General features: G+C 35.7%; 2 protein-coding genes across 3 annotated transcripts in view; both read left to right on the top strand.

Moving 5' to 3' along the window:
* LOC120348237 (lupus La protein homolog) overlaps positions 1-17,716 on the top strand; it is a 57,356-nt gene extending 39,640 nt beyond the window's left edge. The window contains exons 2-12 of the mRNA XM_078110357.1: positions 7,611-7,789; positions 8,417-8,593; positions 8,744-8,845; positions 9,131-9,238; positions 10,528-10,628; positions 10,933-11,001; positions 11,459-11,504; positions 14,076-14,189; positions 15,509-15,686; positions 16,410-16,523; positions 17,022-17,716. Of these exons, the coding sequence (XP_077966483.1) occupies positions 7,691-7,789; positions 8,417-8,593; positions 8,744-8,845; positions 9,131-9,238; positions 10,528-10,628; positions 10,933-11,001; positions 11,459-11,504; positions 14,076-14,189; positions 15,509-15,686; positions 16,410-16,523; positions 17,022-17,098 (1,185 nt within the window). The 5' untranslated portion in view covers positions 7,611-7,690 and the 3' untranslated portion in view covers positions 17,099-17,716. The remainder of the gene's footprint in view (positions 1-7,610; positions 7,790-8,416; positions 8,594-8,743; positions 8,846-9,130; positions 9,239-10,527; positions 10,629-10,932; positions 11,002-11,458; positions 11,505-14,075; positions 14,190-15,508; positions 15,687-16,409; positions 16,524-17,021) is intronic.
* Positions 17,717-19,646: 1,930 nt separating this feature from the next.
* The window catches only part of LOC120347014 (3'-5' exoribonuclease HELZ2-like), a 46,414-nt gene continuing 42,146 nt past the window's right edge, over positions 19,647-23,914 (top strand). The window contains exons 1-2 of one of the 2 annotated variants that reach the window (XM_039416824.2): positions 19,647-19,770; positions 23,225-23,381. In XM_039416824.2, the coding sequence (XP_039272758.2) occupies positions 23,275-23,381 (107 nt within the window). In that variant the 5' untranslated portion in view covers positions 19,647-19,770; positions 23,225-23,274. Of the gene's footprint in view, positions 19,771-22,754; positions 22,777-23,224; positions 23,382-23,914 lie in introns of those variants that run through there. The other variant, XM_039416832.2, reaches the window with a different exon arrangement.

Genomic DNA, 23,914 nt, shown 5'->3' with positions numbered 1-23,914 from the left:
AAGCTGTTGGAGCCTCCAAACCTTGAAAACAGTCGAATCTGAGCACGATGGATTCATGTGAAACACGTAATATGCATTTATAGGCAAAAATATCCCATCCTGAGCAGCACCGATCCACAACCTCCTGCCTATGGAATCCAAACATTGGACAAATTGGTGAACTGTGCGCATTCACGAATCTTTGCGAATCAAGTGTGCCTTTTGACTAAAGAAAATTTAGCATTGAAATGGTCAATCTCAATATCAACCTAGTATCTGCAGATAAAACCAATTGTTTTTTAAAAATACATTTTTGATGTGCTTTATTTTTCAAATATAATTTATAATTACTGTAAAGTGTGTGATACATTTGGTACCATGAATACCATTTGCAAATTAGCTTGGGTTACACCCCTCTCAAATAAAACTTTAGACTCTTAAGTCATATCTCATAATATTCTTTAAACAAAATGTTGCGGCTAGCCGGCTACCCATCAGAATTTTCTTTCAGATCACAAAGTCGCAATATTACGCCTCGCTGAGTTGCATTGGCAACTGTATCTGGTTGTAGTATCGGTGTCCAACTTTAGACTGAAACCTTCACTCCAGACCCATCGAAACAATTTTTTTTCTTGATAGGGTCGTCTTGAAGTTGCTTTCGTTAAAGCACAATTGACACTTTATCTACACCAATCCACAGTAATCACAAGTTACTTTGTCATTACGATAAGCATCAATAAAAGGATACTGAGGATGTATTATCAAGTCATGCGAGCTGAGGTCTTGTGCCACTGTGGTCTTGTTGCAACTTATACTTTGCCATCCATCTATTCCATGGTCGCACCCATATATGTAAGATAATGGATACATATGGAGTTTTCATAAAATCTAACGAACAAGGAGTGTGAAATTTATGTCCATATCCCACCACAGCCACTAGTCGTAAATGAATTTGATTTCGGGTAGCATATCTTTTTCACCAATGACAATAAAAAAGACATTTTGGATCAGTTGTACAAGCACCATTCAGATAGGATTTATCTGGGGGGAGCCAGTTATTTGTTTTCACTTCAGAAGCATGGACTTGGATGGTGGGGAATGGTCGTAACCGATCAGCGGTCATGTGAACCACCCTCGGTGGGAGTAGAGCTGCAGTCCTCTTGCACAAAACTATCCCCGCATGGGATTGAAACCTGTGAAACTGCCAGGGTGATAAGAGATGCGGTGGCGAGCGTATTCCTAGATGGCGAATTCAATTGAATTCTGGTTATTTTTTCCAGGCCCCATGGTGTTAAACTTTAGTTATCTATTCAACTTTTCACACTTAGTAATAGATTACCTGCTAATTAGGAAAACAATACCCTATAGCAATTGATTATTAATTCGGTACTGTCTTACTAGTCTGCAACTGCAAGTAGGCCCACGCCTAGGCCTACTAATAACAGTAGTTTGTCATCTGCTTTCCATTGAAATGAGGGAGCTTGTGAATATTTAAATAAATTGATAACGGCACACTATCACCACATTATCACTCACCACAATGACATTAAACAACATGATAGGCAACTCTGACGTCACTCCATAAGACTACAGGCGAAAGATTGTATTTCATGATACGCTCCAATGCACATATTTCTCGTCACCTTTCGCGTCCGTTTTCCGCTCGCTTTTGCTACTCGGCGTCTTTTTTACGTGTAGTACCTGCATTTTTGCGCCTGTAACGAAACAAAATAATCTCTATATCTAAGAAGTTTTGCTCACTTGGAAAGCTGGAATGGCGGGCAAGCTGTAAAGAGCAATTCTGGACATCATAGACGTTTTTTTTATCAGAGAAGATTACAAACGCGATAGCGGAAATATTTGTGTGGAACATTTTGCAGATAATGACAAAGTTCAAAGTTAGTAATTTTAATGTTTGCGCTTAATCATTGAAATTTCATTTAAAGAGGGTGTCATACAAAACTGTGCTGTGATACAATTCCATAACACAAAGTTTGCACCTATCGAACTTGCTTTTGTAGGTGAATTTATTAGACATATTACATATTCAGTTAATCGTAGGTAACATTGCTGGTACATAATGCATCGTAGATAGGTTTGTTTAAATTTAGGAATTTAGCTCATAGCCCACTAATTAATATTATCTTCTATGCAGGAGGTTGCAGGGCGGCTGAATTCAACTTGCAGCCTTACCGATCACCTGACGATGCTCATTTAGTTTGGCTCGAGCAAGTTTTCTTGAAATGCTTGTGTGGATGGAAAGTGGAAACTACCTATATTTTTTGCCTTCCTCCGATTTTAGACAAATTTATTCTGAGGGATTTCGCATATAATTCTCATTGATTGTTGGCTGTTTATAATTTCTATTGATTGTGAATTCTGATTATAACAAAGAGTTAAAAATTTTTTTACCTAATTTACTGGCACCTTTTCTTGTCAATACTCCAAGCTGATGTAATAAACAAGACAATACATTTATGTCATCTGGAAGCAAAATATGCACACTAATTAATAGTTTGGCACATTGAGATAATACATCATGACAGAAAATACAAGTTAAAGATATGTATGACCATTACATGGTAATTAAAATTATAAAAAATTAATAGGGGCTGTGGAGTATGAAAAGTTCAAGACAAAGAAAAGAACAAATGTTCATAGCTCATGAACTCTCAATTTTGCCTCCATTGCTTTGTGAAGGCCAATATATTTCGAGTGGCTGAATTGGTTTACCTTTATGATAGCAACGATTTTGTATTTAATATAGCGAGATTATTTCAATTTAATTGAAGTGATATTATTTCCCAAAGCAATGCTTGAATCGTCTAGAATAGATCAGTGGTGTCAAACTCATGGGTTTTCGAGAGCCGCATTGCATTTTGAAAATTGTAAAAAGGGCCGCAAGTTTTTAACAGTTTTTGTTAATGTATACTTGAAAGATATTTTTAAGATAGTTTTAGTTTGTGACATATATTGTGATGCAACTAAACAGTTGGATTAAGTTTTATTATTTTCTCCAATTTCAAATGCAATTACATATTAATATTTGCATTCCACTATTATTGCAACATTTGCAAGTTACTGTATTTATTATAAAAAATCATAAAATTCTATGTACAACCATCAAAATCATTTTTGAACAAGCTTTGGATAAGGAAAGAATAATACATACACTAAAAATAACTTAATCTAAATATATGAACTTAAAATTAACAAAAATACTACAGTATAAACTCAACGTTTTAATAATTACATTTGTCCTGACGTTTGGCATCTTTTTTTTGTGTCACCAGCATACTAAGGCCAGGCTGAAATGATTTTATAGTACCAACTCTAACTAACGAGGCCACATGATCATGGGTTAATCTGGATCTTTGCGAATGTTTAATTAATTCCAGTAATGCAAAAAAGTTACTTTTATCATTTCATGTATAGATCAGTAAAAAAACAAATGACAGATTTTTTCGACAAGACATTTCGCACCACATTGCGTGGCATAGGATTGCTTGAATTATTATTGATATTGATTTTTAGTAACCAAGTCGTTGTATAATTATATTAATATACAAACACATGGCAATTTTCTGTTCAAAGTTGGTCTTCGAATTTGTCATATTGACCTCTGAGCTTATTGTGTTTTTTCATTGTATTGATGGAAATATGACAAATTAAACAATGTGCTTCGAAATTTTGTGGAAAGCAGAAATATTGCAACTCCCATTTTCTTCGAAAATGCCACCTTCTTCATGTACTTTGCGTTTAATTTAATCACTCAAGTGTTTTATTCAAGTATTCTTTTGCTAGCTTGATGTGTATTCTTAATTGGGTCAAAACGTGGACAAAAAAAATTTAATATTCCAAAACTACTTTCAGTAAACTGTTTTCTGTGTGGATAATCAATCTCACTTTAAAAGGTTTGAAAAATCTATTACATTTAGATAAAAAAAAAACTTCCAAAATACTATTACAATTATTGTTAAGCGTTCGAGGGCCGCACTGGAAGTTTTCTGGGGCCGCGAGTTTGAGATCCCTGGTCTAGATTGAAGTTGTCCAAAAAATATATGATAGTATTTTATCATGAATGATGATTATACCCCTTCCGTAATTTCTTCTATAGTACTACCAAAAGTTGATGAACCAAATATAACACAGGTGCAGTGCGTTACCCGTAATCCTCATTTTCCAAAGCTGTTTTAAGTATGTCTGGCGTGTTTTGTGCCTTTTTACAAATAAGACCGCTTATGCAATCTTACGCTTTAGAATTTTTAGTTCTTTTCCTCAAGCCCTGCAGGATGTGGGGGCCATGCACAACTCTACCGGAGGGTCAAATGTCTTTGCATGCCTCCATAGGTTGTTTTTCTATTGCAAACATTTATGGAGTACTCTAATTATATTTCTTGGAATCACACTGTCACTGATATGTCGCCAGACTTCTGATATCTCCCCTTCTGCTATAGTTGTGATATCTCCCCTTCTGCTATAGTTGTCCTGTGAATAAATAATAGGAAATTAGTTGAAAGTTTTGCTTTATGCCGGCTTAATTTCTTGATTGATATACTTACTATTTCTGCTATTGCCTCTTGTGCTGCAGAAGTCTCGCAATGCTTACCAAGGTTTGTCCACAACTTTCACATCTGAAGAAAGAGAGGAGATTTATTAATTTTCGTTAAGAATAAATAAAGCAGTCTATATGATTTAGAATGGAAAAGCTAATAAATCCAATATCTCATATTTTACTGAATTTGGTATATAAACCAACTATTAAAAGGGTTTAGTCAGAAAATTACAAGCATTCGCGGCTCCAAATACTTGAGAGATCAGACTATACAAGATAGACCGGTATGAGTGAAATGTTAGGTGAACTTGTTAACACTTTGATTCAATACGCAAATATAAGTGAATGCGCAATAGTATGTTACAATGAGCAGCAATCAACAATGAGTAAATATCCTCACTGATTAAAAAAATCTAACTGGAGGTGCATGAACTTTTTGAAACCAGGCATAAGGGGTAAGTAAATATGTAATTTGGCAAATGGGCAACTACGTACCGTACTGAATTAATAACTTCGTAGTATTTGACAAAGGCTGGCTTTCCCACATGTACTTAACAGTGCGATGCCCGGGTGTCATATACCACAATAGTATTTACCTTACCTTTTTCCGATTTCTTTTTACCTTAACTTTCCAAAATATCATTAAAATCGACAACAACTGTCGAAGCAGGCACGAACACCATTCGTGCTACGCCTTGAATACAGCACACATCCGCTCGTTTTCGTCTCGTCAAGTATGTGCATTGGAGCGTGCTATCGAATACGATCTTCGGCCAAAAATGCCGGAGTTGCGCATCATGTTGTTTAATGTCATTGCTCACCATCAACGAAGTGCTGTCCGCAAACAGTGAAACACAAGTGAGATGGCTTCTGGACTTGACACCAAGCAGTTCCGCTAATACTGCAATAGGCAATAGATGATATCCACATTGCGCGACGTTCCGGATCTTTTGAAATCAGTGGAATAAAACTTAAGATCCATTTCGTTGTCTATAATATACGTACAGCCAACGGAACAATACGAAATAACCATTTTCAACAGCCAAACAAAACGGAAACGTTTAATCCGACTTGCAACTGACAGGAGCCAAATGGACATTTTTGATTTATTGCCGTCCAGTAACAAAGTCACGTGACCTGTGCAAGTCCTCTATATAGCAGGTCATTATATTTTGGTGATTTTTAATTCTGGTCAAGAGATAATAAAAAAAAAAATTTCCTGTAAACTAAATTACGCTTCCCATATATGGCTGTTTTGATGATTTTCAGAGCGTATCAGCATTCAGCACGTCCAGTATTTTTTTGAATAAAAATATTACAATAGACAATACATGATTTTTAAATACTAGCAGCATGTTATTCCGGAAAGATTTTTTATTACTGTTATAATATTCACAAGGTACGTTAAAATTTATGTATATCGGCAGCAGTTCGGGCCAGAAAATTAAGATTTTTAAGGTTCTTATTTGAGGATATGTAATATTTCAAAATATATATTATGTATGCATATTTTGTCTATCGGATGGTGCTCTAGGGAGGGATTTGTGGAATTAATTCACGTTTAGAATAGGAAATCTAATCGTAAATAGAGATCTAACCGTAAATATCTAACATAGGTAAAAGTCAGTTCCCTCTCACGTGACGCTGGCCCACGCTCAGGCACTGGTGATGCAAACCATGCTTGCTGTCAGGCTGAGCTCACTTCGGCTTGCATCTGTACATGCTCTGACAATGTATAATATCGTACCGGTACTTGTACAGTTCTACTAAATAATGCTTTTAGGCCACAGCACTTGGGTTAAAGTAACAGTTACGGTAATTGTTCCGTAGAATCAGCGATGTTGCACATCGTTCTGGAGTCTGATAGTGCTGTAGTGGTAAGCGTTACTGCGTTAGGAATACGGTACCGGTACCGGTACGCTTGACGCACCATCTCTAATTAATTACCGTATCCTGTGTCAGTGTGCTTGTTCTCAGACTCAAATCGCCCGGGGAATAATTATGTGCGAGAAGATTGCTGGACTTCTCGCCGCTGTAGCGTGGTTCACGTACCGGTAACCGCCGGTGTGTTAAGGCTTTTCCAACGCTCGGCGAATACGCTCGCCACCGCACCTCTAATTACTCTGCGTGGGTTCGCAGGTTCGAATCCCATGCAGGGATGGTTATGTGCGAGAGGATTGCTGGACTCCTCGCCGTCGATGGGTGGTTCACGTAACCGCTGGTCGGTTACCGCTTCCTCCACCACCAAGTCCATGCTTCCGAAAACAAACAATACAGTAAAACTAATCCCATAACCGACTTGGAATGGTAACCGGACGAGAGGCCGTGGTTTGCCATATGGATAAGCCGTCTTATCCCCTTTCCTCTCCCCCGGGATAAATATGTAAATCCTATCCTATCCTAACAGTAACCTGACGAAAGATGGGGGTTGGGTAATGGATGGGTCGTCGGGTCTAGTATAGTTTAGTACCACAAGTACTTCCAGTGGGCGTAGCATAACGATTTTTGCATATGTCATTCCTAACCCTCACCTGACTATGCCATCCAAAAATTACGTCACTACGACGTCACCATTACGTCATAGGGATTGCCAAAGTATAATTACGATCGCCCGAAATGGCATCTGCGCCGCCGATAAGAACTTGCTAAAGCCGGAGATCTCTCTCCTATCGTGATCGTTGCGACGAGAAAACGAGAAAAATAGCTTGCTTGATTTTGGGTTATCGTCTGTGCGTTTTGGACAACCATCCGCATACTTCGGTGGGCCTTATTACGCCACTGTGACGTCGGAATGACGAATTTTTCAGTGACATAGTCAGGTGGGGGTTGGGATTGACATATGCAAAAATTGTTGAGCCAGGCCAACTAGAAGTGGATGTGGTACTAAACTATACCAGACACGGGTCGTCTTATCGACTTCCGCATCCCCTGGATAAATAGCCTATGTAAATCCTGTCCATGGATTTATCAGGATTCCGGTATAGGCCTACCGGTATCATCTTTCTGTCTTTGTCAATGTCAGTATGTGTTATCAAGAATCATGGCAACCAAGTTTTTATGGAATGATGTTTTACAGAAATTTTTGTCATATAGGTTTCTGGGTATACGAAAAATATTTTGTCAAGGTCCTGTAACAGTGTAATATCACCTGTGGCAATGACAGAAACTGCTGAGAATGATTCAAAAAATGGGGACATGGCTGTCCCTGATAAAACAGATGAAAAACTAATCAGACGAATAGTACGTCAAGTTGAGGTAAATATGATTTCGTATCACCAGTATCAGGATATTTCAGTACTGCAGTATTGAAAACCCCTTCTGCTTCAACTATCGCATTATTGTCTAATTTGGTATATATTTCTTTGCGGAATACAGGAATAAAATAATAAATATTGTTGAAATTAGGATCATTACTTATCGATCTTAAGATCGGTTAGTATATTGATAGGTATTTGTATGTCTGTCTGTCTGTGTGTGTGTCTGTTAGATGCACGCGATATCTCACGAAAGCGAGATTGAATCTGCTCCAGATTTTGCATGTGCATTCATCTTATCTCGGACCAGAAGCCTATTGATTTTGGGCGAATTATGTCGTATATTTAGCGAGTTATCAATCAATTATTGATATAGTGATCTAGATTTTTGTAAAGCGAGAGAATTTTGAAACCCGCTGAGTGTGTGTGTGCGATGCGCAGTGCGCAAGTTACAAGAGCGGATGAATCGAAACTGCAGTTTCTGTTTTGGGGGATCCCCTAACTATCGATCGATAAGTCTTCGGTTTCCAACCGATATTCTCGTTTAGCTATTGCTCAATATCAGCAAATATCTGTTATAATTAAAAAATATATTGTCTTTATGATCAAAATGAATTTTTTTTATCAGTTCTACTTCGGAGATTACAATTTGATGCGAGACAATTTTATGAGAGATGAAATGAAAAAAGATGAAGGCTGGTTTACAATGGAGACAATGTTAAAATTCAAAAGATTATCATCTATTTGTTCTGAACCATTAACCATAATAGAAGCATTGAAAACATCAAAAATTGGATTATTAGAGGTAAGGTGCTTGTCAATTTTCAGGTACATTTTTTTCAGTCTGCAGGTAGTTCATATATTACTTTAGGTTTGCTATGTCTACGATTTCTTCTTGTTAATGAATTGAAAATACCATGTTCTTGCATATGTTATAACCCACTAATAAATTTAGATTGATGCAGAAAATCATAGAATTCGAAGGAAACCGAATCGTGAAATTCCTGAAGATAATGAAGAATACAGAAGAAAAGTTAAAGCTAGAACAGTTCATATTGTAAGTTATCCAAACAGTTATATTTTCATAAGAATTGTGAAATTTTATATTTCAATTCTTTGCAGTAAAAATATGTTTGTGTACGAGCTCAATGGTGTAAAATCATAATATTTTTTGAGAATTGATATATAAACACTCTCATGGCTATCAACACTGACTATTGATCGTTAAATCTGTGCTTAGCCATTTAAATTTGATTTTGGTGAATGGTGATACATACCAGAATTTTTTCTAATCTAAAGCTATAATATTTCCTTCACATCTTAAAATGACTTTGTATGTTAGAATGGCTTCCAAAGTGAAGAAAACATTGATGATATAAATGATTTTCTTGCAACATATGGAAGAATAGAAGGTGTTCAGTTACAAAGGACAAGTGATAAAAAATTTAAAGTAAGTTATTGTTATTCAGTCAGATCATGCTTTGTTTTGCTTTTTGAACTAAAGTAAGAATTATTACTTGCTCCATTATCATGATTTCTAGAAATTACTCTGACCCTAAATGATGTATTCTTAATCAGGAATGTCCAACCTGATGCAGACGCATGCGGCCCACTTGAAGTGTTTATATAAATATGGAAGTATAAACATATTTAAAATAAAAATTTCCTGGTATGATATCAAGTCTTACTATATTTGAGGCTTTAATTTCATACGGCTCTGCCATAAGAAAAGCGTTGTTAAGCGCCACAGAATATGATTTTACAGAAGTTGTTGGAAGCATTCCATTTGACATTCGGGGGCGGAGAGGCGCCAGAATAAATGCAACTTGAATTAATTGATGTTCAGTCAAGTACGGAACTGAAACACTTGTTTCAAAGAGATAGAAAACTTGAATTATATATCGATGAAGATAAGTTTCTCATCCTGAGACAAATGGCAATGCGTATTGCGGTGGCAATAGGAACAACATATTTGTGCAAATCTTTCTTTTCAAAATCGAAAACTATGAAGTCAAAGCATACGAGTAAGCTGATTAACGATAATTTAACAAGTCAGTTACGTTGTGCGGTATCAAAAATACCCGTTGATATTAAACAGTTGAGCAATGACATTAAAAAGCAAGTTTCGCACTAGGTGAAAAGAAAAATTGCAGACTTCATTATTTTTCTTTCGGTTTTTAATGCCACGGATATTAATGCTTGAAAGTTGTGCATTTTACATGAAAGTTGAGTTGAATATCATGGTTCAGAGTCTCTGTGTTCATCTTGTGTTCAGGAATCCGCAAATATGTTGTGCAATTCAGTCAGTTGATTTAGCGACGCTCAAATTCTAACGTGATCGGGCATGGGGTGGTATTTAAGTTTAATAATAACGTTTGTGGCCCGCAATGAATTTCTTCATGTAAAAGTGGCCCGCGACACTAAAAAGGTTGGACATGCCTGTTCTAAACAATAGTTAAATTCTAATATGTGTAAACTTGATTTTATAATTCGTTTACCAAATTGCAGTAATATGGTATTTTGGCCTTTTATAATAAACACAGCTCTTCATTCTTCTAACTCAATATTCTCAACTCCTTTATCCTGATCTCGGCCTCTCACAGCTTTGAAGTTTTAAATGACCATTGATATGTCATTGCAGCCTTTTTTATCATTGATACCAGTTGATTGTCACATGAGCACTATAGATCATTACTGATTACTATTACTACTACACTACTGATTATAGTTTTCATTCAGGGTTCATTATTTGCAACATTTTTCAAACAAGAGGATGCTGATAGTTTTATTCAAGCTCCAATGGTTTATTATAAAGTTTGTGAACTGACCAAAATGTCAAAGTAAGTTGCTACCAAAATGGTTCTCAAACTTTTCTACAAATTTTAATTTTAGATTTTGGCTCTTTAGTACAACAGAGAGCCCAAATTATGCCTCCACAGTTCCATTAAATATTTGGTTTTTACACTGTGGGATTTGTGAACAAACCTATGTTTATATAGTTTATTCTTTATTTTTTATCCTAGTGTCATAACCTTTATGCCATTCATCAATGCAAAAACGGGCGAGTATTTATCGCTCTTTTGTATTGTGGTAATTGAAACACTATTTTTCTGCTTTTGTGCAATTATTATTTGTCTGATTCAGATCTGATTATTATCATCAATTGAATGATTCCAGACAATCTGAGAAAAAGAAAAGAAAAATTTCAGATGAGTAAGTTTCACATGAACAAGTTCTACTTTGGTCTTTCTTTAGTATTAATTCGTTGATCAGACCAAATGTAGACAAATGCTTATTAAAATATCTACAATATAAATGTGAGAGAAAAAATTATTTTGTGAAAAATAGCAGTACAAAGATAAATAATGAAATTCATTGCTATTTTTCGATATATCCCCCCTTTGCCTTCACTACACGCCTCATTATGATTGGAATTTGACTGCTCGAGCCATGTATGCTGAAATTTTGTCCCAACAAGTCATCAATCTATGTCTCAGAGCAGTTGTTCTCAACCTGAGCTACTCTTCTTGCGGACTGACAAAAAAGCTTCGCGGACCGCACCGGTCGGTGGACCAGCAGTTGGGAACCACTGCCTTGTACCATCTTGTTATCCAAAGTATTGATATTCTTCACATCACTATTATTTATTCACATTATATTTTAATTTCAGATCTCAATCGAAGCATGATGATCTTAAAGGAACAGTAGCTTTGAAGGTAGTATATATTTTGGTTCCATTACATTTGAACCCATGTACATTTGAACCACGTACATCTGAACCCACGACAATTGCACCTGCATACTATTGCACCTATGGAAATTTTTTTGTTTTACGGATATTTGAACCAATACTAACCTAACCCACGGGTTTTAGCACCCGCATATAGATTGCACCCGCGGATATACACATGGGTTCAAATGTACGTGGGTTCAAATGTACGGTCACCATATATTCTATATGGAATCCCATATGAATCTTCTACAAATTTGACAATGATTGATTGTCAATGTCTTTTTTGACTCCTGGAATAGTTGAATGGATTGAATTGCTCTTATCTGCTTTCCATATATTTGCCAAAATTCTTTAATATATAAACCCACTATCTGTGCTGATGAAAATGCATCCATGTCCACCCTAACTCTACGGAGTCCAAGAGGATAGGATTTTCATATTTATTCTGAAGGAGAGAATAGAAGTTATTAAGACAGTTTATTCATATGGCCTCGAACCACAGCCTCTTGTTCCATGTCTGGTATGGGATTATTCAGCCAGTTATTGTTTTCAAATGCATAGACATAGACTTGATTATGGAGGAAGCTACAAGCGGCCAGCGGTTATGTTCGTTACCACTCTACAGCAATCTTTTTTTTTGGGGGGGGGGTAACATGAGTCGAACCCCCCCGTTTGAGAAAAAAATTTTGAAGTAGAACTTCATCTACAAAATAGCAGTCAGACTTTTTTCATCTTCACGATATGTTATCTTTTTTATTGGGCTCTGATAATGATAAATAAGAATGTGTAATTGTTGATTGCAATTCTGGAAAGCGTATTTTCCTTTCTCTCCATGAAACAAATTTAACCGCCGGTATGGGCGCTCAAAAGGAGAAAAGGGTTATAAGCCAATTTGAGAACTTTCTTTTCCCGACTCAATCATGTTTATAATACAAATCCCAGTGCATTTGAAAGTAAAATACAATCTGTCAACATTAATTTACAACAAGTAGAAACAATAAATTTGAAACGATTTTGCATAAAGCGTGTCAACACCGTTTTTGTAAATTAGAAACGTTCAAACAGATAAGTAAGACAAGTAAATAATGTATTTTATGAAAATTTCATGATATATTGGGAAGAAATATTATTAAATATTATTCACGTGCTTAGTTAGTATCAGTGTTTCAACCCAAAGCTGAGTTACGTAAATACTCAACATTGAGTATTCGAGTGTTTACCAATTTGCGGAATTTTTCAACACGAACAAGATCTAAAATTAAAAGCATAGTAATGTCCACTATCCGGTTCACAAATATCGCATCCCGGGGTCACTAATAATAATATTTTTCGCTTAAAATTAGGACCGTAATTTACAAACTGTGATACAAATCCTACACATAAGATAAAAATCAGAAAAATATTAATTTGCACTCCTTAATACCTGTCTTTAATCTTCGCCGATGTGAATTCACAATTCTGTCCGAAATATAAAAACCAAACTACGATATCCGCCGTTACGCGAGCATTAATATTTGCTAGTGAATAAAAAAGTGCTTTGATATAGTTTAACAACGTTAATTGGAATGTCGGCCGCCGAAACGATCGCGGTGACAAAAAATTTACTGCAGCTTTCGATTATAACGAAATTGAATGAAATAAAAAACGCCCCATTGTAAAAATAAAAAATATTTATTGCCACGGCGATCGTTTCGGCGGCCGACATCCCAAATAATTTTGTTTAAAATGACAATACTATTATTTGGTGTTCGTTAAAAATATTCGAATAACTCGATTAAAAAATACGATTTTGCCCTCCACTAATCACGACGCATGTAAATAATCATTGAATGGCAATAAAAAATCAACTTCATTAACAACATTTTTCAAGTAATAGTTGCACATTTCACAAATTTGATCGCCGCTACATGTGAGCGTGTTTTTGTACATATAAACCAATATGACGCTACTGACATCTGCGAGTTATAGTTCTCTCCAAATTTGATTTTCGCGATTTTCAATGTTTTATTTCTAAATGCGGATACCCGCTGACTACGAATTAATGGTCGATGTTTGAAATAAGACTTGCAAAATATTCACCAAACACCGTCAGGCAAAGAGAGGCGGGCTATACGTAACTGCGGAGTTTCGCTGTGAACGACCATACATTTTAGTTTATAAACGCATAAATCCTGGCTGCGCCCCTGCACGCAGGGTAACATAGGTGCGATGGTAAGCGTATACTGAACGCTTTGCACAGCAGTTTTCAACCAGGGGCCACAATACTAGGCACAAAATGATGGCAATTTCGTTGCCTTTGACTTTACAAAATTAATCGAGATCACCTAGAATGTCAACAATGCATGCATTTCTTTTATTTTTGCGATGAACACGTGGACATAAAAGGTTGGGAACCGCTGGCTTAGCACAATGCACCAGCCATCAAGCCATTAAATTGCATGCTGTGACCCAGAAAAAATATAATCATCTCAAATTTGATAGCGAAGAAATTGAAGCTTAATTTAACTGTTTTATCATGCTCTATCATCTATGCTTCATCCATTCGGTTTTACAGGTTTCTGGCATCACTGATGACACCATCATTCATACTGATGTGAAGCAAGTCTTTGAATCAAGCGATGTCCATACCATTCGATTTTTTGACAGATTGAGCAAGATGGGCAGTGAGGTAAGGGATCTATTTCATGTTAGGATTAGAGATGTACCGATACCGCTTTTTTCACCGATACCAGCTAAAAACGCTGATACCGATACACCAATATTTGGAAAAGGCCGATTTTGTCGATATTCCAATACCGATATTCCGATACTATGTATTTATCATGTGTGCAGGGCAGTCGGGTTAAAACAATAGTCTTTGTGCATTATTAATAGTATACATTATTTTGGATCGAAAAATAGAAATATCACATATATATATTAAGAAATTGATGTTTGGGATCCAAACGCGTTAAATGATTCAGATGCATTGAGCACTGGCGCTAGTAATATTGGTGTTCAATTAGAAAACTTATAGGATTTGGCTACTATTGGTGGTAAAATAAATAAATGCTTAGCCTACTTATCGTATGAAACTGATACATTGAGTTAGGTGCGCAGGATTTGGTGCCAATATAATGTCATATTTTATATTTTACACATCGGAAAATCCATTAATATCCGATTGATATATTTCTTCCTAATTACCATGTAATATTGAAAATTTCAATATAAAAATTTGGCAGCGAAAATACTCAAATTGATTGAGCTAGTTTTGCTGATAAATGGCTAAAAACAGGTCAGAATCCGATTCCAGTTTCTACTAGCGAGGATGGGGACGTGCATGGCCCATAGTTCATGATCTATCGAAGAAAAAAATAATTTCAAGATTAGTATTCTAACCTATTTTTTAAAACATTTTGGATCATATTGAAAAGCTAAATATATCGGAAATATCGATCTACATTTAGCCAATACCAATACACTACCGAAAAATTGGCCGATACCGATACATCTCAGTCAGGATAGGATATTCATATTTATCCCAGGGGAGGGGGTAATTAAATGGCGTACCATTGCCTCTCATCCAGTTACCAGTTCATGTCGGGTATGGGAATAGATGACCAGTAGTTATATGTTTCAGATGCATGGACTTGATGATGGAGATAGTATCCGAGTAGCGGTACATGAACCAGGATTCCAGCAATATTTCCGCACACAATTATTCTCAATGCAATGACAATTGTATTCCAAATGCTTAGCGCAATGTGCCTACTACCACACCTATGTAATAATAATAATAATATATTGATCTCCGGCTTTTACGCTTTTCTACTTATTCAAACTACGAACTACATTGATCCACTGTTGCCTTTTATCCAGTATCACAGAATGTATTCGTATAATTTTCCGGAAGATAGCTTTGTGGGTGAATTTATATCCTTATGCCATACTACTTAATTGATAATCACTTCAATTCGCTAAAAAGATACTTTGCCTTCATCTTAGGGTTACTTGATATTCCAAGATGAACGCAAGCCTGAAGAACTGCTAGAGATACTTAAGCAGAACAAAGGTGATACAAAAGTTACTCTCAAATCAGCAGAGGTAGAGTTCTCTGTACCAACACCGGAAGAAAACCAGAATATTGGAGAGCAATATGTTGAGGCCAGACAAAGAACATTTGGTGAATATTTTCAACCGATATATTTTGTGCAAGACAGGCTTTGGGGGCATGTGTGAAATTTTTTCTAATAAAAGCAATGACAATGAGACCATAGCAGTTCATAATGGCTGGTTATTAGAAAACCACCACCTTTAAGTCAACTCCATAAGTTTTCAGTCATTTGGAGTGTTACAAAGGTGGGATAAAAAATGTAGGATTTGAAATGTCAGAATCTGTTTTAGGTTCTGCTATATGGAATAAATTCAAATCATGCAATGGTTTGCTAGTGTGGTCACTTCACTAGCTGCTAGTACAATATCTATCAATCATTCGTCCAGTTGTATTATCAGAAGGAATGGTTTCAAATTATTTATATACATGTGAAAATCGTTTCCTAATTTTATTCACCGAATAAGTTATGTATGAAAAAGTTGTAATGTACTACAACTTGACCACTTATTGGGATGGGCCTGTGGTTTTTCAGTGTGATTTTCAAGAAGGTCTAGCCTTCTGAGGATAATTAGGTATATGAAATTTCGAATGAATTAATGAATAGTGTTCTTTACCTTTTGTGTCAATTCATTAACTTTTTTCTCTTCTGAATGAGAAATTACAAGATATGCCATTACTTTACTGTTATTATAACTTTCTGATTTTGTACATTCCTAAAAATCATTTTGGTCACTGAAGGATCCAAGGTTATTAGCTTGCAAAAGATAACATCCTTATTTGTTACACTTACAGGAAGAAAAGGTAAGAAGAATCCAAGAGGGCACAAATACAATAAATTTCATAAAAAGAGGTCAGGAGATAAAGTTGGAGGAAAGAGAACAACATTTGACAGCGACGAAGAAAGAGGTGAATTTTATTATTTTTGCAGTCGATTCACTCATTTTCACTCTCAGAATATGCAATCTGAATATTAATTTTTTATCTGACATAGCAGGGATAGTCGAAACGGAATAATCTCCCATTATGAATGTATTAAAAAATATATTTCTGAAGATGAATTGTTGAATATACACTAATTTGAATTCTCTTCAAAGGGAAAAAAATAGTAAATTCTCCTTGAGAAACCAAATTAAAAAGTGCATCGATATCAGTTGGATTGGTTAATACTTAAATCAAAGATATTCAGATATATATTGATAGATATATATTGTATTTAATTTGTTTTGGGCATTCCTGATATAAGCCATCTAGCTTTAAATTTGTTTTTGGAAGATTTTAATAGCAATAAGTACCGTAATATGCTTTGTTGGTCATTTTCTGCTAACCTATGTCGAGTCCATATCGCAAAGCCATTACTGATAACCATGAGATTGAAAACAACTATTTTATTATCTATTTACCCAGAAGCTGATCAAGATCAACCATCTGCAAAAATCATTAGAACAGAAAATTCTGAATCAAAAGAAGTTGAAGGTTGCTGAAAAAACAATTATAGTATCTTCAATTGGTACATCATGTCAAAAGGTCTTTTTTAGTGGAAACCTGTTTCTGCAATCCACTTCTTTTGGTTGTCTGTCCAAATTGGGCTTATGTTGGAGAACATTGCACAGCCAAGTTAATGTATCATGAGGACTTTAGGTAAATAGAATTTGATGATATGATGTAATAATACTAATGACTGGGAACTACTATTCAATTTTAAAAAAACTTCAAAAGAAAAATATTTAATGACAACAACATTAACATTTCTCACTTTTTCAAGTATTCTTTATCTGTTCCAGCCCCACAAATGTCCTGTCTGCGGCATTAAGATATAACATAAATAAAACATTTAGCATTCATACTTGCTACATGCTTATGGGCATGTCTGATGAGTTTATTTGGTGTCATTACTTTTGAATGATGATATTTAGGTTATTGTTTTTCAAAAATCACATTAAACTGTGTGGGGAAATTACTGTATATTCTCTCGGAAGAAATGTATTCTGTCAGAAGTGATAAAATTGGAGCGATTGGAAATTGTTGCCATTGATCATACAGGGATATCATCATACAGTGCAAAATTTACTTACCCTGTCATGAATGTTCGAGATTATCCACTGGATGTCATTTTTTTTCCCCCTATTTTCAATAAAACTGCCTTGAGACATCGGATAGTAAGTCATCAGTATAAAATATACAGTGGATGAAGTAATGATGTAAATAAATTTTGGTATGCTTCCCTTTCCATAAAAGGTATCTAAGTTCTTGAGTAATCATCTGTGTTTGAAACACGCACCTTCATCAAAATACTAAAATATGTGTTTTTCTGACATATATGCAGAGATGGCTCATGTCTGCCTATTATTTATTTGACGAATATAATCCTTCACAAAGTTTCAGTGTTTTCAGGGTCAAAATATTTGGCAGATATCAGCACTGCAAAATCATCAAATTTTGAAAATTTGTCACATTTTTGTTTCATATGTTTATTTTGGTTACTGGTGCTCAGTTTTTAGATTTTCAGTTCAAATGATTTATCCAATATCCTTTTTTGTATTTGTTCTTCAACTTTTAAATGCATTGTGTCATTTAAGTTTGAAAGGTTCTGTAACTTATGTGTTAGTGGATAATATTTTCCAAATTTCTATGATCAAGGCTATTCAGTGTAGTTTTCAAACAGTCACAGTTGGTGTCCAAAAATAAATTTTACAATAAAAATTCTGCTTATTTCTGTTAGTAATTTCATGTAGTCTGGTTGAAGTAAAAAAAATCATATTTCATGACAACACTTGAAATTTGACAATGGCGTGAGTTCTTAGTCACTTATTGAAAGATGAAATAAATATTGACAGAGTAATTGAGAACATGTTATGCCTTTCTACACCCAATTGAGTTCCTTATCGTGGCACAGGCCTGTCGATGAAATTTGATTAATATTGTGTAATATGAGATTGTTGTTAAATAGAGAGTTGATGTTTGCACTTTTAGAAATTTGAACATTTCTGACGAATAATAAGCCGAGGCGAACGTGTACCAGGGTTTCACAAAGGGGGTTCCACGAAAATCGAAACGGACACAGGACAATGTGCTTTGGTCTATTGGTTATTGCGCAAATTGTAGGGTCCACGTCATCTTATTGCAGTTTATCGTAGGTTCCTCTTTTGTTTGTAATTTCAAACTGAAGTTTAGCTATGAATCGTGAATTGTTCAGGTGATAGGATGGCAAGTTTGGTTGCGAAATTCCAGTTTAGAGGTGAAGAAATCGGCAAAATGTATCGATCGATTTGCGTAATATTTCGGATCGGTGATTCGGGTACATGTTAGGACGCCAATGAAAGCTGCTATCGCGGGGTTACCATATGTTGTGGTACATTAGAACATGTATCACCAAGATTGTTATATGCATGAAGGTCCGCTGTACTGTCAGCTAACACGTTTCCTGTGTTAATGGTGTAAAATTCATTGTTCCCAGAAAATTAGGTACAAGATATACAAATAAAAATTTTACCGCAGAAACGTACATTTGTTCAGCGTTTATCGTCGGATGGGAGAAATAGCATATCACATTATCACGTGAGGATCAGGAAAGAAGTATCTCGGTTGGGGCTTCCCCGTCGACACGCCGAGCCGCCTTAAATTGTTCCTACTTCGATGTGAGAGAATACTCCAGCTCTTATAAGTAGAGGGTGTAGCAACAGCTTATTTGCTAACGTGGGATCAGAGAATTATATAGAAATTGTTGTTGCAGATTTCTTGTGTTATGGATTACGCCGATCAGCTGATACTTGAAGCGCGCTGAGACAATCAGGAAACGCAGTTGTTCTGCCTTGAACTTAGTAATATGTTTGAGTCAAATACGCACGCACAGAAGTAATTGATTATGTAAATACCCACCTCTGATTCATTTGCGGAAGAGTTAAAATTATACCTATTTTTTTAAATATTAATTGCCCACTTCTATTATAGTCAATCTATTTAACGTGACGCATTTCAGTACTCAACGAAGACACTACTGTTGAAACGCGTCGAAAAACTGATATATGTGACGTAACACTAATATTTACACCGTTTGCTCTGTATTAATTATTAACTCACCCAGCTGTAACGCACGTCTTTCAACGGTTATCTGCGGTACACGATCGTTATCAAATGAAACAAATTCTTCATTAATGTAAGTTGATTTTACTGAATTTTGTGTATTTCAATGTGGTGTAATTGAATAAATACGTAATGCGCTGCCGTCATAGCGTTTGAGAACAACACCTAGTTCAAAAGATATGACACCTACGCAATGTTTTTATATGTATGTATAGTCCAACTGAGGCACGAGTACGCCACATCAGCATTAAGTGAGCACCACATTAGAGGGTAATGAGAACTACCGTAGTCTCAAAATTAGTGAAAAAAGTCATACTTATCGATATAGTAACAGACCAGTATTTTCTACAATTTTTATGAAAGCAGCAAAACTTCGAGGTGATGCTTTCAACTCCATAGATGAAATAACTCTACCGAGGCTGAGTGAAAACTCGCTGTTAGTTGGCATGGAGCATGCCGACATTTCTGAGACAAACCGCAGGAAGCTCAAATCAATATAATTGTTATAATTTCAATAGCATATGTGGAAATCAAATACAATTTGCAAATAACTAAGTCTTAACCTAGTTGTCAATTTTCAGACCAATCATCTTTTACAGTTACCTGAAAATTTGGGGCGATTGGGTTTAGGATAAAATGTGGAAAGGAATTGCTAAGGTGCATTACGCAATTAGAGAAAATGTCTTCTTGTCTACCATCATGACAAAGTGACCCAACCATTCCATTAAATATTTTTAGCAGACTACGTAATTATTATTGTATGTCACGATATTTGAAATATCTGGCCGAGTTTAAAATTCTCCAAGAAGTCACTGGAGTTTGAATTGCAGACTTTCGATGATGATCAATAATGAATAAATCAAAACCATTTTACTAAAATTCAAAATTCAATCAAGTTAAAAAAGGGTTAACAACCCATTAAAGAAAGCTTGTATACGTTTTCGCCATGAATATTTGGATTTATCCAAAGTGGCTTTGGTTTTATCGAAATTCAGGCTGAAGTCCGTGTTGAATTTTTACATATACAAGATTTTTCCCAACCCGGTTTGGAAGAAATTTTTTTTTTAACTAGAGTCGATTTTAAATTCACTCCAAGTCCACAGCCCTGGTGATGAATACTTATATATAATATATGTATTTTTATACTTGGCATAAAAAGTTTGACATTCACGCTTGAAAGATCGACGCTGATCATTGTCAGAACGGAAGGTCATGGGTAACGAAGCGCGACATATTTGTCTGTATTCATTCATAGATGTCCTAGTCTGGCCCAGGTTCGGATTAGGAACTTTATAGGGTATATTGTAACCGAAGACCTATGTTTTATATTATATCATTACTTGTACACTAACCAGTCTAAATTAACACAATTAATCAATGACTAAAATGAGTGTCGATGTATTAATGAAACCATCAAAATTTAGGGTTAAATATCAGTCACCATAGAATCATGAAATTCAATTATCAGTGGCCTTCTTCCAATACTGAAAATTTCTGCAATTAATTGGTGCATTAGTTTCTTCAGAGCTAGAACGAAAACTAAAGCAACAGTTCAACAAAATTGCCCGTAAGTCTACTCTGCGTGTTGTAAAATAAATATGAACACGAAATGTTTCCTTAGATATACAAATGATATGTTTTCAATCAATTACCTGGTAGTCGAGACAGAAAGCAGAACAAATCCACTTCGAAAACAAACGTATGTGTGTTTTGTCAGGTTTTATTTGCATTATGGGGAGCACAATGACCTAGTAAAGTCAAGCGATATTTAATAATAAGAGGCCACACCGACAAAAACACTGAAATGATCTATACAGCTATATAAGGTGGGTCACTTTGAAGTTATTTAACAACGTACGTTCAATAAGACGTATAATAACATTACTGTGGTGAATCTTATTATCTGGGGGCCGATTTTTGATGATGGGTTATGTCTGCAGTCCCATCAAACCCCAACTTACGGCAGTACGTGATTTCAGTAAGAAATGAGAATGCTAAGTAGTTTTGCTAGGTCGTATAACGAGTGCTCATTTATTCATGTGATACGAACGATTAGATTAGCGTCTGCATATCCCCAACGTACCTCAAATCACTCGCGTTATTTTTCGGGTGAACGCGCTAAAATTCAAAAGTATCAAGTTAACAAAGGGTTAACAGCCCATTAAAGAAAGCTTGTATACGCCTACGTTTTCGCCATGAATATTTGGTTTTATCCAAAGTGGCTTTGGTTTTATCGAAATTCAGGCTGAAGTCCGTGTTGAATTTTTACATATATATACAAGATTTTTCCCAACCCGGTTTGGAAGAAAATTTTTTTTTAACTAGAGTCGATTTTAAATTCACTCCAAGTCCACAGCCCTGGTGATGAATACTTATATATAATATATGTATTTTATACTTGGCATAAAAAGTTTGACATTCACGCTTGAAAGATCGACGCTGATCATTGTCAGAACGGAAGGTCATGGGTAACGAAACGCGACATATTTGTCTGTATTCATTCATGGATGTCCTAGTCTGGCCCAGGTTCGGATTAGGAACTTTATAGGGTATATTGTAACCGAAGACCTATGTTTTATATTATATCATCACTTGTACACTAACCAGTCTAAATTAACACAATTAATCAATGACTAAAATGAGTGTCGATGTATTAATGAAACCATCAAAATTTAGGGTTAAATATCAGTCACCATAGAATCATGAAATTCAATTATCAGTGGCCTTCTTCCAATACGGAAAATTTCTGCAATTAATTGGTGCATTAGTTTCTTCAGAGCTAGAACGAAAACTAAAGCAACAGTTCAACAAAATTGCCCGTAAGTCTACTCTGCGTGTTGTAAAATAAATATGAACACGAAATGTTTCTTTAGATATACAAATGATATATTTTCAATCAATTACCTGGTAGTCGAGACAGAAAGCAGAACAAATCCCACTTCGAAAACAAACGTATGTGTGTTTTGTCAGGTGTTATTTGCATTATGGGGAGCACAATGACCTAGTAAAGTCAAGCGATATATAATAATAAGAGGCCACACCGACAAAAACACTGAAATGATCTATACAGCTATATAAGGTGGGTCACTTTGAAGTTATTTAACAACGTACGTTCAATAAGACGTATAATAACATTACTGTGGTGAAGCTTATTATCTGGGGGCCGATTTTTGATGATGGGTTATGTCTGCAGTCCCATCAAACCCCAACTTACGGCAGTACGTGATTTCAGTAAGAAATGAGAAAGCTAAGTAGTGCTCATTTATTCATGTGATACGAACGTTTAGATTAGCGTCTGCATATCCCCAACGTACCTCAAATCACTCGCGTTATTTTTCGGGTGATCGCGGGGCAACGGTGCGGAGAGTATTATAAAGCTTATGAAAAGAAACATGGAATTAATTTATTATGATTGCCAGGGTGTTGGGGTTATAGATGCCGACAGAAATTCACCATGGAATTGGCGCCAAATCGTATTGCGTCTAATGTTGAGAAGATAGCTTATTTGTATGTCATTATCATTTCAGATATTTAATACCATATGAAGTTTAAAATGGTTTGAACCCATTTATTGCATATGGCTGACATAAAAAAGATTTGGGACGACTTCAAGAAGGCATCCCCTAGCGCCATCGTTTTTCGTTGTATCAAGTGTGAGGCTGACGTCGACGAGCAAACATACAGGTAAGTCATGTACAGCGAATCTGTACTGCGTCATAGATAATTCGTGCTTAATATTAGGAATAAGTCATGCCTAACCTTTTCAAAATCTCGAGTGAGTTATTTATAACGCAAAATACGCTGCTACCTTGAAACGGCATCAATTACCGCCCGCAACTATGTTATCATTGGCCACTACTCTTCTGAGCGCTACTTCCGAATTTGTGATTGGTTCACCAACACTTCCTGTGTATGTTCGGCGCTCAAGAAGTGTATGTACCAATATGTTATACTGTATTATGTAAGAACCGATACCCGCGGAAATGGTGAAATTACTAAACTAAGGAATAGGGAATGTAAGAAAACGGTAATAACAGATTGTGAATACTAATATCGCATGTCGTAAAGTAATCTTATGAGTCAATGAAATATATGAATGTATTTGTCCTGGTACACATACTACGGGAGTACCAGGGAAATCCCGAAATCTTAAGGTAAATGTTGGGCTTGAAAAAGCAACATGAACCAGTTTCAAGCGTACCGCTAGCAAACAGGGG

Source organism: Styela clava, chromosome 1 (assembly GCF_964204865.1).
Source record: "Styela clava chromosome 1, kaStyClav1.hap1.2, whole genome shotgun sequence".
Classification (NCBI taxonomy): Eukaryota; Metazoa; Chordata; class Ascidiacea; order Stolidobranchia; family Styelidae; genus Styela; species Styela clava.
Note: the sequence above shows the minus strand (reverse complement) of the source record. Positions and strands in the feature narration are given on the sequence as shown.